We start from the raw sequence: 16,968 nt of genomic DNA on the forward strand, positions 1-16,968 counted from the left end.
CTGTAGTAATAAAGAGGTGCTTTATAACTTGTAAGGTTCGTTTGTGTACATGTTTTCATTAAACAGTCACAACCACCCTGTGAATTATTAATCTCATTTTTAAGATGAAGAAACTGAGGCTCATGTGGACTAAGATACTTGTCTAAAGAAATCTAGAAAGTAGGTTGTGTAGCTAAAGCTGAGACCCACATCTTCCGAGCTCCGTCCCCATGCTTTTGCACTACATAGTGTTGCTTATTGAAACTTCCAGGATAGTACATGACACGTGGAAACCTGACATCTGTGCATTATTTTGCTAAAGTATCCCCTTCCCTTCAGAGGAGAGGATGAGAGAGCAAAGAAAATAAAGGGGTCCAAAAAGTTCCATCCTGCCACATGAAGACAATTCAATGAGCTTTGGTCTCTTCACTGTTTAATCTTGAAGTGCTCTCCCTCAATCTCCCATAAAATGTCAGATCACTTGGAAATGGTTGTGCCATGTATATTCAAGTTATGAAAAGTCAGTAAACTGAACTTAGGACTATACACCTGAATTTAATACCAAATACTCGCTTATGTGCTCATACATAAACATGCGAATGTACACATACCTCACTTCAATATCATTTTTACTTGCAGAAGGTGTTTAGAGAAAGACAGTCTGGGAAAATGGAACAGCAGTGAAGATCCTATTACTAATTTTGGTGTTTGTTCCTGCTCAGAAAATATCCAGGTAAGATGGAATTCGCTTTCAGTGAAGTAGAAAAAAAGAAAGGAATAAATATCAAAGCTTGAAAGATCTATCTAGGTTATCAAAGAGTTGGTATCATTTCATTGTATGGAGGCTAGTAGCTCAGCGATGTCGACCTGGGCAGCTGAAAAACACTGAACTTCAGGTCACTGTTAATCCATCTCAGGACAAACTTCCCGAGGTAGGTAATTCTATGACAGTCTTTGTGGAAACTGACAGAAAATGAGTTTTTGGTCTCAGTTCAGTTGTAACCAGAAAGCTCTGTGTTTCACATAACTGTCATATTTGAAAACACAGTGAGACTGCTACTATAGTGGTCATCTGGGAAGTTAGTAATGTGTAAGTCCAGAACAGAACTCTGTATGTCTCCAAGCAGCACTTCCAGGATGCAAGAAAAATCCATGTCCTGAAAGAAACATTAAAGATTCTCCAGCCAACACCCTGTCTGTATTCTATAAATACACACCTTAGTTTTCTAGGCCTATCAATTCAATAAACTTTAAGGAAAACAAATTCACTGGGGAAATTAAAGATTGTTGAAGAAAAGAGGTAACTATTAGTTTCTGAGAGTCACTATATTGTCAACTTACCTCTCAATAGGGGAGGAATCTAGCAATATTTTCTTCAAAGTGACATATGATTACGTCCTAAACTGTCTTGGTACAGTATTTTAAAATAAAGATGTTTTCAGTAAATGCAGCCTATTTTTGTGGTCTCACGTAAGACAGTTACTAACAATAAAAGCTGGGATCAAGCAAGCATTTTTTGAAATCCTTGCACATATAAATATTATTCTTGCCCAGTACTCAAAGCATTTTCTAATCCCTTACCTAACCTAGCTAGTTTCTGAAATCCTTCATGTATTTTCTTTAGTTCACAGTAAAAGTCTACTAACTTAGTAACTAACTAACTTAGATAAATTTTAACTAACTAACTTAGATAAATTTTATTAATTAAAAAAACCCAGTAGATTAAAATTTTTTCAACCTTATATTCCGTTGATGGGAATCCAGATTTGTGTAAATAGCTTTTAAAAGAATTGACAGTGTCTACTAATGCTGAAGTTATACATACCCTATGGACTCAGCAATTCCACTCCTGTTATATACCCATCAGAAATGTGAATAAATTCACCAAGAGATATATACTGGAATATTCATAGCAATACCATTTGTAATAGCCACCCAAATTCCCAGCAACAGTAGAGTAGATAAATCAAATGTAATCTATTTCCACAATGAAATTCTATATACAGCAAGATGAGAATAATCTACACTACACACATCATATTCTCAGAAACAAATGATGAGTGAAAAAAGCCAAATACGAGAGAGTACATATGATACAATTCCATTTATATAAAATACAAAAACGGGAAAAACTCTTTCTGTGCTGGTTACTATGGGAGTGGTAGGATTGGAAGGAAGCGTGATGAGGGGGCTTCTGGGGTAATAGCATTGTTCTGTTCCAGTTGCTGGTTCAAGGGTGTGTTCAGTTTGTCAAAATTCATCAAGCAGTATCCTTATAATATGTGTGCTTTTCTGTATGTATAAGTCAATAAAAAGTTAAAACTAAAAATTAAGTTGCATACATAAGGATATCTCTGTTTATGAAACCAGTGGCATTATAGAATGTGATCTTCAAGTTGATACAACTTGATGCAAGGTGAAATTCAGCCTTCATTTTTTAGAGCAACCTACAACATTATGCTCTTGATACACATGTGGTGCTAGCCTCAGGCTCTGGAACACCATGTGAAAGATGGAAGGAAAAACTGGCAAAGTGCTAGGCTTTTCCCAAACTAAAGTTCATGGCAGTGAAGCATGGGACATTTCAATGAAAAGTTAGTAGTCAGGAAGTGCAGAAAGCTACGAACACATAAATAAGTGGTTTAAAGTAAGCTCTGAGATTGGTTAATAGTAATGTACCAAGGCACTTAATTTTGACAAATGTATGATGGTAATGTAAGATGCTAACAGTGGGGAAGTCTGGGTGAAAGGCATGCAGGGACTCTCTGTACTGTCTTTGCAACTTGTATATGTATAAGTGACACATATATACATATATATAAGACATATATATATAAAGATTGGATTTGGATATGGGAAAAATTGGGTTCTGACACCTAGGTTGGTACCTTAAAACTAATATAACACAAACTTTTTATCCACTGCTCTTCATCCCTGAGAACCTATGTCTGTTAATGTTATCTTTTCAATTTGGGGCAAACATTTTTCTCTTCCCTGTGAATTATTGAGGGAATTTTGAGTCATCTTAACGTTTAATGTTATTCTCCAAACATATCAAGCTTGTCAGTACAGTGAAAGAAATATTGAACATTAATTAACTTGTGTTCTTTTTTGGCTTTAAGCAAGTCCTAAACACATGTATATTCTCTGTATAAATAATAAATGTTTGTTCCGATTTTTTGGCATAGGCAAGATGACTTCCTTTTCAAAGCTCTTTAGAGGCAGAGGACACTCTTTTCACACTCTACCAGCTGCACTAATAGACAGATCATAAAACTGAAGCTCCTTGACATTGTCTATTTAATTTGTACAGAATTGTCCAAAGAGAACTTTTTTTAACCTTATTTTTCAGGAATGTCCTAAATTTAACTATTCTCCACCTCATAGAAGAACTTATTCTTCCCATCTAATTTATAACCTCACTGACCACCACTTGGAAAACTATCTTATATCAACTGCCAATAAGTTTATGCAAAAAAGGTAAAAATACTCTGTTTATAACATGTTTAATTTAGAATATCATGCTTTCTAATTTTAATTGTAACTGTCTTTTGAATTTGTGACAATAAATGCAAGTTTCTATTGATTATTTATATGGGTAAATTCTGTTTTATCTAAACAGCCTTATATATTAAAATTTAAGTAAATTAATTTAATGACTCTAAATTAAGATTTATTTGAGCACATTGAAAAGCATTGTTTTAGGCCTCAAAAATGTATTGTTAAACGTGTACATATTTTTTTCTCGAGGCGAAAGTGGAGTTGTTGACTAGATTGTGCCAGCTTGCAGAATTTTAAGGTGTGGCTTTTGGTGACAGTTGTCCTTAGTTCCAATATGAATATCTCAAAACTTGGAGTATGATATCTGCATGTGAATAAAATGTCTTTTTGTATAGCAAAGCCACAGGCATGTTCCTAAGCCACCTGAACATTTGCCACAGAGGTAAGTGTGGCAGGCTTACATTTGCAATGACATGGATGGACCTGGAAGACACTATGCCAAGTGAAATAATAGACAAACATGGCATGGTTTCACTTATATATGAAATCCAAAATAGTCAGATTCATAGAAGCAGAGAGTAGAGTTGTGGGTTCTAGGGTCTGGGGGGAAGGGCGAAATGGGGAGATGTTGGTCAAGGGGTACAAGGTGTCCGTAATGCAAGGTGAATACGTTCTGGAGGTCTAAGTCCAGCAATGTGACTATAGTTAAGAATACTGTATTGTTACTTGAAATTTGTTAAGAGGGTAGACCTGAAGAATTCTCAACACATACGTACAAGAAAATGGTAACTATGTGAGATACTGGCTGTGTTAATTAGCTTGATGGTGGGGATGATTTCACAAGATGTACATATATCAGAGCATTCGTATGCCTTAAGTATATACACTTTTTATTTGTCAATTATGTCTTAATAAAGCTGCGGGGGATAGTTGGTAAGTACACAGGAATACGCATGTAAATATTTTCAACAAAATGAGGTTTATTATAAATAAACCATTCCAAAACCTACTTCTTAAGTGAAGAATGTGCTATAGTGTTCTTTCCATGTCAAAAATATAGCTGTATAGCATCACATTTAGGATAACAGTTACAAGAAAATTATTTTAGTGTAACTACACCATTATTTATTTAACCCAGTCTTAATTTGGTGGATATTTTAACTAATCTATCCTTAAAATTACTTTTTATTTTTAAGAGTCCACTTTTTTAATCCACTTTTTATTTTTTTTAATCCACTTTTTATTTTTTTTAATCCACTTTTTTATTTTTTTTAAATCCACTTTTTATTTTTATTTTTTTAATCCACTTTTTATTTTTATTTTTTTAATCCACTTTTTTTTAATCCACTTTTTATTTTTAAGAGTCCATGAACTTCTAGCTATAATGTATGCTTTAGACTAAAATATGATAAAAGAAATCGATAAAACTGTAAAACATTTGTCAGACAGTATTTATTTCATACTGTAAATGTGTTCCTGATGGAAAGAAAAAAAATGAGCTCTTAGTTAAACATTTTAGATCTATTTATGAATATTTTCTCCATTAAAACAATTTTTCTATATAGATATGGAGGTTGGAGTTTTGGGCTGCCTTTGACTAAAGACCTTCGTTTTGATATAACAGCAGTTCCTGCTAATAGAACACTTGCCAAGGTAAATTGTGATCTTTCTTTTGGGATGTCATACAAATGAGAATGTGAACTTGAAATGTTCAAGCATTTTCATGAGGTAAAAACAAGACATGGGTCAGTAGATTTGAAAAGCACTTTGGAATAATGCATACTCCATACTACAGTGGTTCCAGTCCTGTGTATTTATCCTAGGGAAACGTGTACACACAAGTACCCAGATACATATACAAAAATGTGCGTGGTAATATTTCTCATATTAGCCGAAAAAACAACCCCAAATGTCCATACACAGTAGAATAAATAAACAAATTGTTATATACTCATTTAACAGAACTTTCAGCCATGGAAATGAATGAACTCATTTCCATACAACAAGCAGACTAACTCTTCCAAACATTATTAGTAAGCAAAAGAAAAAACGAAAAGGAATACACAACTATAATTGCATGTATCATAAACTTTGAGAGTAGGCAAAACAACCATATTGTCTAGGGGAGAGAGAGAGCACATTGTGGTTTGGAAGGACACAGAGTGTCAGGGAGACGTTCTGGATGCTGGCGATTTTGTTTCTCAACCTGAGTGATGGGTATACTCCCTTTATAATTCTTTGTTAAACTATACATTAATGTTTTATGCATTTTTCCTTGTACATGTGTCATATGTGTTTAGCTTTGCTTTCCAAAGAACATGGAAACTTAGAATTTGTTGGATATAAATAATCCTGTTGACTTTTTTTCTTCTAGATTGTACCTATGCTTTGAATTTGAAACAAGCTAGAGTCACAGAATCAGACACATATGATTACACATATGATCACAAGTAGTCTTTAAATTTTAAATTGTTCTTCACATATTTCTCATTTGGTAGTAAGAGATGTATACAACCTTGGGGGAAGTGAAGAAAATAATATTCATTTAGTGACTGTTATAAACCAAGAACTAGTATCACCTTTTATACAAACTATGTACACATCCTCACGACATCCCTAAGAGACAGATATTATTGAGTCTATTTTAGCTGGGTTTTATAAGGTCATATAGAAACTAAATAGTAGTGCTAGGGACTTGAATGTCCACCCCCACCCCCAGCCACGCTTGGTTCCTTTTCTCCCTCTCTCGACACATAGAGTAAGGGAGTTCTAATATTAAATAATTTCTCTCTAAATCAGATTTGTAATTTTGAATTACCAACTGGCTTTCTTGAATTGAGGTATACCAGTATTTTAAATCCCTCTGCTTTTGACATAGCAGATGAACTAACTCACTTTCTTGTGGGTTACAACTAGGAATAGAAAGTAAGTGGGGATATTTCAAGATTATCAATCATGTTGCTAAGGGCACAATGCTTATTTATGTATTTAATTTCTTTCTACAGCCTGGGCTATATGCCAGTTGCTTTTTAATTATTATTATTATCATTATTACTGAGAGACAGAATGCCCTAGCTCTAGTTCCAGAATCACTACAGTCCAGTCACAGAAATGAAGATAATAATGAAGTCTTCTGTTTATTTCAAGCTTTCACTTTAGAGAAGGTCTAGCTAGAATAACTAGTAACTTGGTGCTCTCACGCAGGGAAAAAAAAAACGTTTTCCCAATCTCTGCCCATCTCTAGGTTGGAAACTTAGAGTTCTGTGGTCAACACTGGTGGATGGTTCATAATCTGCCAAGATGAAATAAGTTACTGGGAAATTGGTGCCCTTATTTTAAATATAAATTCTATAGGCTGTAAGATGTAAAGACTGCCTGATTTATTTGAACACCACACTGATCTTGCCTTCTTTCGGAATCTTAACAGGTATGGTATGATCCGGAAGGCTATCACTCCCTTCCAGCGTACCTCAACAGCCTGAATAATTTCCTCCTGCGAGTTAACATGTCAAAAGACGATGCTGCCCGACATGGTAAAGTTACTTAGAAGTTTCTTGTATTGCAGCTTCTGCTACTGTCTACATGAAAATGTGCACTAGATGCCATTTCCTCCCAGTGGCAGCTATTTTATGGTATTTAGATCACAGATCTTTAAAAGGAGTTTGGAAGTAGTAACTACCACCAGATAGAACATTCTGGATAAGCCCCTTAACTTCAGGTTAACTTAGTTTCCTCATTTATCAAGTCAGGATAATAATGCTGACTTCCCACTTATTTGTGCTCTCACACCTAGTAGTTATATCTCATAGGAAAATATTTTATAACTATTTACTTGTACATAGGCTAAAAATTAAAATAACAATGTCAATAAATATTGTACACAAATCTAAATGTGAAAACAAAACTTTTAAGCTAAGAAGTTCTAACAGGAAAGAAGTGCTACCATTAACTGAGTACTTACCGTACTGACACTTGCTTTGTATAAAACATTGCTAATCCTTAGCTCCCTCTCAGGATGAGTAGTATTGTTTCCTACTGCTATTTCTCTGGGAATCAGAAGTGCCTGGCTCCTGCCTCTTCATTTTCCTAATACTTCTCTATACTCAGCAAGGTCTACTTTAGTGGGGTTTCCCAAGAAGCTTCCACATAGTTTTTAAAAAGGGTTTGGAATTTGAAAGAGACTTATTTGTTTTCTAATTCAATTACTCTTCATCAGACCATTCTATCTTCTTAAGCCTTGCTTAAATTATTTTCCCATACTGATCCCCCAAAATAATAATAATAAAGATGGAGAAAATAGAGTAAAGTATCTGCTGGCCAACAGTTTCTACCCTAATAAATAGGTTAACAGACTATTAAAAACAAAGAAATGCCGTTGTCTACTTTTCTTTCATTTCCCTACTGTTGGGCATAATAGCATGTGCTGCACGTTCTGGTGATTGTAGAAGTAAACTGTAGAGTCACATACTTATTCTAAGAACAGAATCTTTCAGAGTCTTCGTTTAAGAGAAAACAGTATTTTTCCCCAACTGCTTTCGCATTTTCCTAGCAGCAGGAGCCCTGAAGAAAATAACAAGATTGATAGATAGTCCTTAGACCTAGAGCATCAATAAAGTGTGGAGTCAAAAGTGGTAAATTAAGTTAAATGATGACTAAAGCCAGGTGGGTCTACTATAGCCTGGTTTGAAACACTACTGAACACTTGACTTTCAGTAGGATGTCTTATTGAGAGCAAAGGACATTTGTTGCCATGACGGATAATGAAAGTATAAGAACCATAGAAATGACTAGGAGGAAATGTTGCAAAGGTATGTAGGTAAGAAAAAGAGACAATGCCACTTTTGAAGGATCAGCTTTTGAAACCTATATTGAGGTTTCATTTATTATTAGTGTTCTTTACCAAGATGAAAGCAGTCTGAATCACTCTGGATCCCAGCAGGCTTGTTGTGGCCCCTACAAGTGTATTTTTAAGTTACATAGTCTAAAGAATTAAGAATTCTGGAACATAAGCTTCATATTGACCCTAAAAGGAAATGTTTTTAATTTAAAAATAAGGCTTAGCTTGAGTTATATAGAGATTAGTACTAGTGTGCCTTCTGTTTTTTATTAACTTTTCTCATATAGGCTTATTATGAAAGTGGTAGCTTTCCACCTTCTCTGGAAGGAGTTTGTTTTCTTTCAGAAAAGAAATCCATGTCACCTTAAAATGCTTTTATTGTTTTGTAATGCATGTATGGGATCTGCCATGATAATGTTGTCTTTAAAAATCAGCTCAATTATTCTCCTGCCACCTCTCCCTACTACACTACCTGTTTTAAGCCACCTTTGTTGGATTCTACATGAATTGAGATTTTGCTTTAGCTGTAAAATTGATTCTCTTTGAATTTTAACATGCTAATAAAAATCTTTTAATTAGCTTTCCTTTGCAATGTCAGTATCTGTTATATTCATGTGGTTCCCTCTAGTGGTTAATTTAACATGAAAGTTCTGTTCTTTCTTCCCCTAGAATACAGATTTACTTGTGTTCACTAACAAATGCTACACAACCAGGCTCTTTTCCAAAAATATTGACACATTGTTCCCTCCACCCTAATGTTTATTCTTATTACATTACTAGCAGTGGTCAATGGGAAGTTACTCATTTTAGGTTTACACATGTAGAAATAACAGAAAATGTGTTCTTTTTAATGTGTATTGTATATGGGGGAAATAATTGAAATTGTAAGATTTTATTCGAGTCAATAAGCATTCATTGACTAATCGCTGTACTTAAGACATTATGCTGGATGCTGTAGAACCCACAGAAAAGATTGTGATATAGATTCCAAACCCTAATATATGTACTTGATGTTTCCGCTAAAGATCTGTAAAAAAAAAAATTGGTTTAGCAGCATTTTTCATATTGGAGTAAATGTATTTGTAAAGATTCCTCTGGTGAAATAGAGTATTTCTTGATTCTGAAATACAGATCAGGACTAAGAGAAATGTTTTCTCCTTGCCTATGTTATAATCCAGCAACAAGGTTTAAGTACGGCCCAAAGAAAATTGAATCTCAGTAAAAAGAGAGCCCATTAATTTACACAAAAGATAAGAGAAGTGCATTCCCTCAATGATGTGATTAAAATTATCAGTCAGATTGATTATTGTTGCTGGTAGTTTCTTTGTTTTGATTTAACTATATATTGTATTTTTTCTTCAATAAATAACAATTGCAGATTTCAACCTCAAAATATGTCACACTCTACTTGATAAAAGTTATAAATTTAAGTTAATGGAAATAATATAACTTTAGAATAATCTATAATATTTGGGTGCTATCAAAGGGCCTTAATATCCTAATATAATGAACATATACTATGTGAGCAGTAGTGAGAAAGTTCTTGTTCAGCTTATGACTTTATAGGAAAAAGTACTTAAGGGATATCCTCACTCCTAGTTCTTTTCCAAAGTTAGTCAGACAGTATAGGGTTTGCCTTCACACTGTGGCCCTTTGCGAAACTTGTCAGCCCATTTTGACTCTGTCTAACCAGCGTCCTGTAAGGAAAGGGAGGAAAGAACCTTGCTTACACTTATACGCAGAAAGTATAACCAACGCTTGGAGATACAGATAATTTAGGACTGCATTGGAGTTAAGTGACTACTTTTCTGGAGCCAGCTAGTTTCTCTGAATCATTTTGGATCTTTATGTCTCAGTGAAAATCCCTCCAGAGTGGCTGAAGTTCCCAAGCTCTACTCTTGGTAGAGTTCTAGAACAATGGGCATCTCAGAAGCAGTAAAGGAGGAGAGGGGATCCTCTCAGGCTACAGTATTTCCCTACGACAGCCAATAGCACAATGAAGACGGATGGGGGTGGAAAATGTCTGTTCTTCAGGAGATCCTCATATAATTGGTCTCCCTTTGAGGTGCTTCTTTAAATGTCATGCATTTCTAAAGTGCTGCTGAATACAAACATCCATATTACCAGATGGAGAGAAGAAACTGTAAAACAATGACTTAAATGTAGTAGAGGGGAAACATGCTATATAAGAAGTGTAAATTCTTGCCCCTTCCCCCAAAATTCCATGCACAGTGTGAAAAACTGTTTTGGGCTTTTTGTGTGTGTGTGAGTACCATCAATTGTATGGCATTGATGAGACTGGCAGGGGGTGGGGGCATCATTTTCCTTTAAAAGAGTATCCCCAAAGTAAAATTCTTTAAGTGGGAAGCAGCCACACAGCACAGGGAGATCAGCTCTGTGCTTTGTGACCACCTAGAGGGGTGGGATAGGGAGGGTGGGAGGGAGACGCAAGAGGGAGGAGATATGGAGATATATGTATACGTATAGCTGACTCACTTTGTTATACAGCAGAAACTAACACACCACTGTAAAGCAATTATACTCCAATAAAGATGTTTAATAAATAAATAAATAAATAAAAATTGATACTTTTTTTAAAAAAATTTTTTTAATAAATTTATTTATTTATTTTTGGCTGTGTTGGGTCTTCGTTTCTGTGCGAGGGCTTTCTCTAGTTGCGGCGAGCAGGGGCCACTCTTCATCGCGGTGCACGGGCCTCTCACTGTCGCAGCCTCTCTTGTTGCAGAGGACAGGCTACAGACGCGCAGGCTCAGTAGTTGTGGCTCACGGGCCCAGTTGCTCCGCAGCATGTGGGATCTTCCCAGACCAGCGCTCGAACCCCTGTCCCCTGCATTGGCAGGCAGATTCTCGACCACTGCGCCACCAAGGAAGCCCCCTAAAATTTTTATTGGAGTATAGTTGATTTTGTTGTGTTAGTTTCAGTGGTACAGCACAGTGAATCAGTTATACATATACATATATCCACTCTCTCATTTTTTTTTAGATCCTTTTCCCATATAGGCCATTACAGAGTATTGAGTAGAGTTCCCTGTGCTGTACAGCAGCTTCTTATTAGTTGTCTATTTTATACATAGTAGTGTGCATAAAAATTGGTATTCCTGATTAACTGAATACCTACTAATGAAAAGAACCATTTCTTCTTTAAGGTATCATCTTGTATAGCCATCCTTATCCAGGAGTGCAAGACCAAGAACAAGCCACGTAAGCAGACATATATGGCATGACTCTTTTCTCCTTGGCTTATTGAGCCTTTGTATAAAGTGCTATAATTGGAAATCACAGTTGTATCTGAATGAATGTCAATCTAGAAGAGCTGGTAATACAAGTCACTCACTGGGATAAAAGGAGGTTTCTGAAAGTGTGTAGAGTGAGGTTGCCAAGTAGAGCTTGTTGACTGTAGATTCACAGAATCTCCTGCTTTTGTAAGTCAAGTGCATAAGTGTTTCATCATTTCAACTTCCCTGCATAGCATTTAAGTACGATTTCTATGCTCAAGAACTATATCTCTTGCATACACCCTGTAGCCCTTGTTGACTGAGGTTTTTCCATCAAATATCCCTAGTCAATTCAGATGCACTCAAGCTACATTTATCCCAGGGTCACAGCCAAGTCATGTAGAAGATATTATCTGGCTGCCTTGCAAGAAGACTTATTTGTGTCACAGCCAACTCTTGCACTGTTTTGTTGATGGCTTTAGCCGTGAATCTTTCTGAAAAGAAAAGAGTTCCCAAAACTTATGTGTGCTCTCCTCTCCCTATTGCTCAATGTAGAATGAGCAGCTTAATCGATATTTTAGTGGCGCTCTCCATCCTGCTGGGCTACTCTGTCACCACTGCCAGCTTTGTCACCTATGTTGTGCGGGAGCATCAGAACAAAGCCAAGCAGCTGCAGCACATTTCAGGCATTGGTGTCATATGCTACTGGGTGACAAACTTCATTTACGACATGGTGAGTAACTTGTGTCTTTGCAAGAAAGACAGGACCGATTTGGGTAGAAGACAGTTTTATATTTGAGATTTATTTGCCCTGGTTTGCTCCGATTATTGCCACAAAGACAATAAATGAAGAAAAAAATTGCATCAGGCTTATATTCGTCCAGCGGTCAGAAGAAAGAGAAATCCACCTGCCTTGCCCTTATCTCTGTGGTCTGAGGACCTTCTATATCAGATTCCCCAGGACATTTATTAGAATCCAGATTGCTGGTCCTCACTCCAGACTTAAGAGGTCCCTATCTTGGGAGTGGAGCATGGAGAATATGCATTTTTAACAACCGCTCCCCCAAGTTATTTTAAGCACATCGAAGTTTGAGAACCACTACTGTGGAGAAATGGAAGCTTAGGAGCAGAATAGCCTTGCCCAGTGGTACCACATAAGCAAGCTTATAAAAATCTCATCAACTAATAGTGAAAAATTCGAAGTAGTAGCCTCTGCTGAATAACACATCAGAGATTAGTAGGGAAAATAAAGGGTGAATTTAATTGATAACTCTCTTATTTGCCTAAAATGGTTCCAAATTCAGATGGTTTTTCTTGACTCCAAATGTGTCAGTATGGCCAAAAGCCCAGGATGGGTATGTATTTGCCTGGAGATTATGGTGAAATTGTCATTGGCTTGCAGGGTTGCAGAGTAATTAACTGCCTCTCCGTTTGGTTAATGTATCCAGTGAGGTCTGAAATGCGATTGTTGTAGAAGTCAGATCTAAAAAACAATGGTGATGATTCCTCTGGACCTAATAGGAGCTTTAATATGTCAAGAAAGCTTAAAGTACACACTTCTGTGAAGGGCTACTTACTACTTAGATTCTGGTTCTCATTCCAATTTTAGGAGATTTTCCTCCCTAATTAAATTCCCATCTCTTTCATTGTGTACATCTTGCTGCAAACCCTCAGCATTTACTCTATCTGCTTGCCGATGAAACACTGAATTCTTTGTTCATATCCTTGTGATTCTAAGAATGTGTGGTACCCACTGCCCTGCTGTTTTGCACAGAGTGGCTCACACTGATAACCAAGCCTTAGAAATCAACCATCTGAGAGAGTTCCAGCACTCAAAATAAAATCAATACTTGGAGGGCTGAATCGAATACAAAGATACCTGGCTGTCTTATCTTTCTCACTGAACCTTTGTCACCAAATGATCCCAAGTCTCAAAGCCTGGAGGGAGGAGTACCAGGGACTCTGAGAATCTCTATAAAGATGGAGACTGGCTTGACCTCCTATTTCAGGAGACAAATTCTAGAGTGAAATCAATGTAAAATGAACTGAATGTTACAAGCAACAAGAGCATAGATAAAACTTCATTTCTTCAAGTGTTTCTAGTTCAGTTTGTTACAGTTTTAAACTAGATGGGCTATTGATTTTTTTAAAAAATATTTGCCGTGTATTAAACATAGTTTTACATATTCCCATAGGCCTTCTATTTGGTGCCTGTAGCATTTTCAGTTGGTGTCATTGCAATTTTCAAGTTACCTGCCTTCTACAGTGAAAACAACCTAAGCGCTGTATCTCTCCTACTTCTGTTGTTTGGGTAAGCTGCAGTGAAAGAATTAACAGAATTAAATGCTCCTAGATACAAACAGGACCTAAATCTCATTAGCTAATTTACAATTGTCTTGGGGTTTCATTAGCCATGAGTAATGATTAACAATACATTATACCTGCTAGTCCATAGTTTGTAAAGTGTAATACTTGTGAAAATTAATGTTGTTGTTGTTAATAGAATACCTGTCATTAATGAGCACTTACTGGGTGCTGTCACACTTAACAATTTACATATGTAATTTAATTTACGTAAAAATGGAGGCCTTAGAATGATCAGAAAAATGTGTATACATGTATGAATTTATATATTAACAAGTTGTGAGTATATATAAATATATAAGGCATTAAAAAGTAAATATATTCATGTATATTTATTTTTATTTTTATCGATGCCTAAGAACACACATAATATTGTTTCTGAATTAGGGTAATTAATACAGTTTGATACAACCAATACTTATCATAGCAGTTCTTTCTGCCCTGAATGAATGGGTAGTATCCATTTAGTTAACAATTGCAGCTGATGAAGGATCTCTCTGTCTCTAGTTGTACTTCATTACCCCAAAGGTCGCTCAAGTATTTGCTCAAAACAGGACATGCAGCTTCTAAGCATACTCTCTCTGCTTAGCTAGCTGACAATGTCGTTTTTTTCTCAACTTTAAATTGTAAGATATATCTATTAAACTCACATTTCTGAGCCAAAAAAAATGTCTTGCCTGGGTGGGGTAACACCATCTCTAGGAAAAATTAATTTGTAATTGTAATGACTACTCAAGATTCCTTAAAAGACCTTTACTGTCATTTAAAAAGTGTGCTTCACTTTTTTTTTTTTTTTGGCTGTTGTTAAAAAGAGGGATAAAAGAGAGATCTAACTACAAGGCTTGACAACTGATCTCTAATGTTTATTTTCACTTTGGAACACTATCGAAGTTATTTATTTAGTAAAAGAATAATTACGGCATGATTTTAATTCTTAGTGTTATTACCATAAAGGTATGCCTCATTTTCTTGGATGTACCTGCTGGCTGGGCTCTTCCATGAAACAGGAGTGGCTTTCATCACTTACGTCTGCATCAACCTTTTTCTTGGCATCAATTCCATTGTTTCCCTGTCGGTGGTGTACTTCCTTTCCAAGGAAAAGCCTAATGATACGGTAAGGTCCTTTATTAGTCTGCTAAACTTCAGTTATCGGATCAAATGCTTCAACATGTTCCAAGGTGGAAAGATTTTCTGTATTTTGCATTCTCTAAATAGAATAGGGGCATTTCATTTGATTCTATTAAATATAGTAGAGGGGAAACTATGGCGTTTTAAAATTCTTTTTAGGTTCCATCTAGGTTAATGTCTATGATTATATTTACGCAGTGTCAAAACTATTGACATTTGATAGGGCTTGAGTAGGTAAATGGAGATACATTCAGTCAGATACCTTGTATGGCACTACAAAAATCATGCAACCAATCGGTCAGCTAAACGTTTTACTCATTAACAAATTGTTACGGTATGGTAGGGACAAGGACAGTGGCTTAGTTATATGACTATGGATTAAGATTCATTTGAGCACCCATAGAGAAAAAACCTGATTCATTCCCTTTCAGTCATGTATTGGAGTCTACTTCATTGTAAGCATCACTTTCCGTTCAGAGCTAACGGTCATGATTGGTGACAAGGGAAGCCCTACCAGTGCTGGGAAATTGAATGGAAAAGAATAGAAAGAAAATGAAGTGAGGAATAGACAGGCACACTCAGTGCTGGACAACTGAATGGAAAAGAATAGAAAGAGTATGAAGTGAGGACTAGACAAGCACACTCCAGGAGGAAGAAGAAAATCCATGAGGTGCAGGTGGTTGGTCCCAAGTGTGAATAACGTGAAAATGAGCCATATGCTCCTCGTTGAGATACGTTGTCTCTCCTTCTGTATCATTTTACCATTTTAGTCCCTCTTCTAGTAGGAATTACCTTAGGTTCTGAAACTTTACTGTACTAAATCCCTCCTTTACTCAGGCACCTACCCATAGATACTCTATCAGACCCTAGCACCCTGGCTGTTACTACATTCCTAGGACCTAAGGCAGGTCTAGAAGTGATTCTGCCCCCAGGGTTTGGCCTGACACCTTAGACCATCTTAAATATATATATATATATAATCCTTTTTGGCTTGTGTTTTAGTAATACATCTCCACCATTTGGCTATAGTAAATGTTTATATGTAAATTCAGTAGGCATGTGAAACAATTGCCAATCTAGATAAGCTTCTCAGGTTTCAATATTTATCTACATCTAGTTTCAATTTTTTGTCAATTTGTTGGAAGGCTAACACTGAGCTTTATTTTTATTTCTTTTATTTCAGACCTTAGAACTTATTTCTGAAACCCTCAAGCGCATTTTCCTGATTTTCCCGCAGTTCTGTTTTGGCTATGGTTTGATTGAACTTTCTCAACAACAGTCTGTCCTAGACTTCTTAAAAGCATATGGAGTGGAGTATCCAAGTGAAACCTTTGAGATGGATAAACTAGGTGCAATGTTTGTGGCTTTGGTTTGTCAAGGAACCGTGTTCTTTTTCTTGCGACTTTTAATCAATGAGTGGCTAATAAATAAACTCAGGTAAATACAATGAAAACAGTGTTTGACATCCATGACAAAACTCAATTCAAAATATTCAGAGAGGGGTCAGTAGTCTAAGCTTTTCAATTAGTAATATGGAAATGTTTTGCTCAAAAAACTTTTAAAAATTGTAGCATAATTCACAATCTACTTAATTCAGTAAATAGTTATCAAACCTTACTGTGGCTCTGCAAGTATTGTAAAGTGAGGGAGTAAAATTAAATAAGCACAATTGTTAGCCTCCAAGAGATCAAGATTCAGTGGTAGAGAGAAAATATGTACATAAACAAAAGATGTAGTCTTTGAGTTGTGTTTGGAAGGATAGAAAGTAGAAGTGGGGAAAGAGAATTGAGTATGTAGAATATTAGCAATGGATTTGGGAAAAGAAGATTGAGTAAAGTGAGGACAAAATCATCAATAAAAATACACATACCACTGACCCAACAATTCTAGGAATTTTTCCAATAGATATGCTAACACATATGC

General features: G+C 35.9%; 1 protein-coding gene across 3 annotated transcripts in view; it reads left to right on the plus strand.

Annotated features, from left to right (window-relative positions):
• ABCA12 (ATP binding cassette subfamily A member 12) overlaps positions 1 to 16,968 on the plus strand; it is a 197,727-nt gene that overhangs the window by 144,302 nt on the left and 36,457 nt on the right. For all 3 annotated transcript variants that reach the window (XM_019938973.3, XM_019938975.3, XM_019938974.3), the window contains 9 exons: positions 619 to 712; positions 3,332 to 3,459; positions 5,046 to 5,133; positions 6,908 to 7,013; positions 11,485 to 11,539; positions 12,109 to 12,286; positions 13,749 to 13,864; positions 14,872 to 15,031; positions 16,229 to 16,482. In XM_019938973.3, coding sequence (XP_019794532.2) covers positions 619 to 712; positions 3,332 to 3,459; positions 5,046 to 5,133; positions 6,908 to 7,013; positions 11,485 to 11,539; positions 12,109 to 12,286; positions 13,749 to 13,864; positions 14,872 to 15,031; positions 16,229 to 16,482 — 1,179 coding nt within the window. The remainder of the gene's footprint in view (positions 1 to 618; positions 713 to 3,331; positions 3,460 to 5,045; positions 5,134 to 6,907; positions 7,014 to 11,484; positions 11,540 to 12,108; positions 12,287 to 13,748; positions 13,865 to 14,871; positions 15,032 to 16,228; positions 16,483 to 16,968) is intronic.

This window comes from Tursiops truncatus, chromosome 7, assembly GCF_011762595.2.
Source record: "Tursiops truncatus isolate mTurTru1 chromosome 7, mTurTru1.mat.Y, whole genome shotgun sequence".
In the NCBI taxonomy this organism is placed as follows: domain Eukaryota; kingdom Metazoa; phylum Chordata; class Mammalia; order Artiodactyla; family Delphinidae; genus Tursiops; species Tursiops truncatus.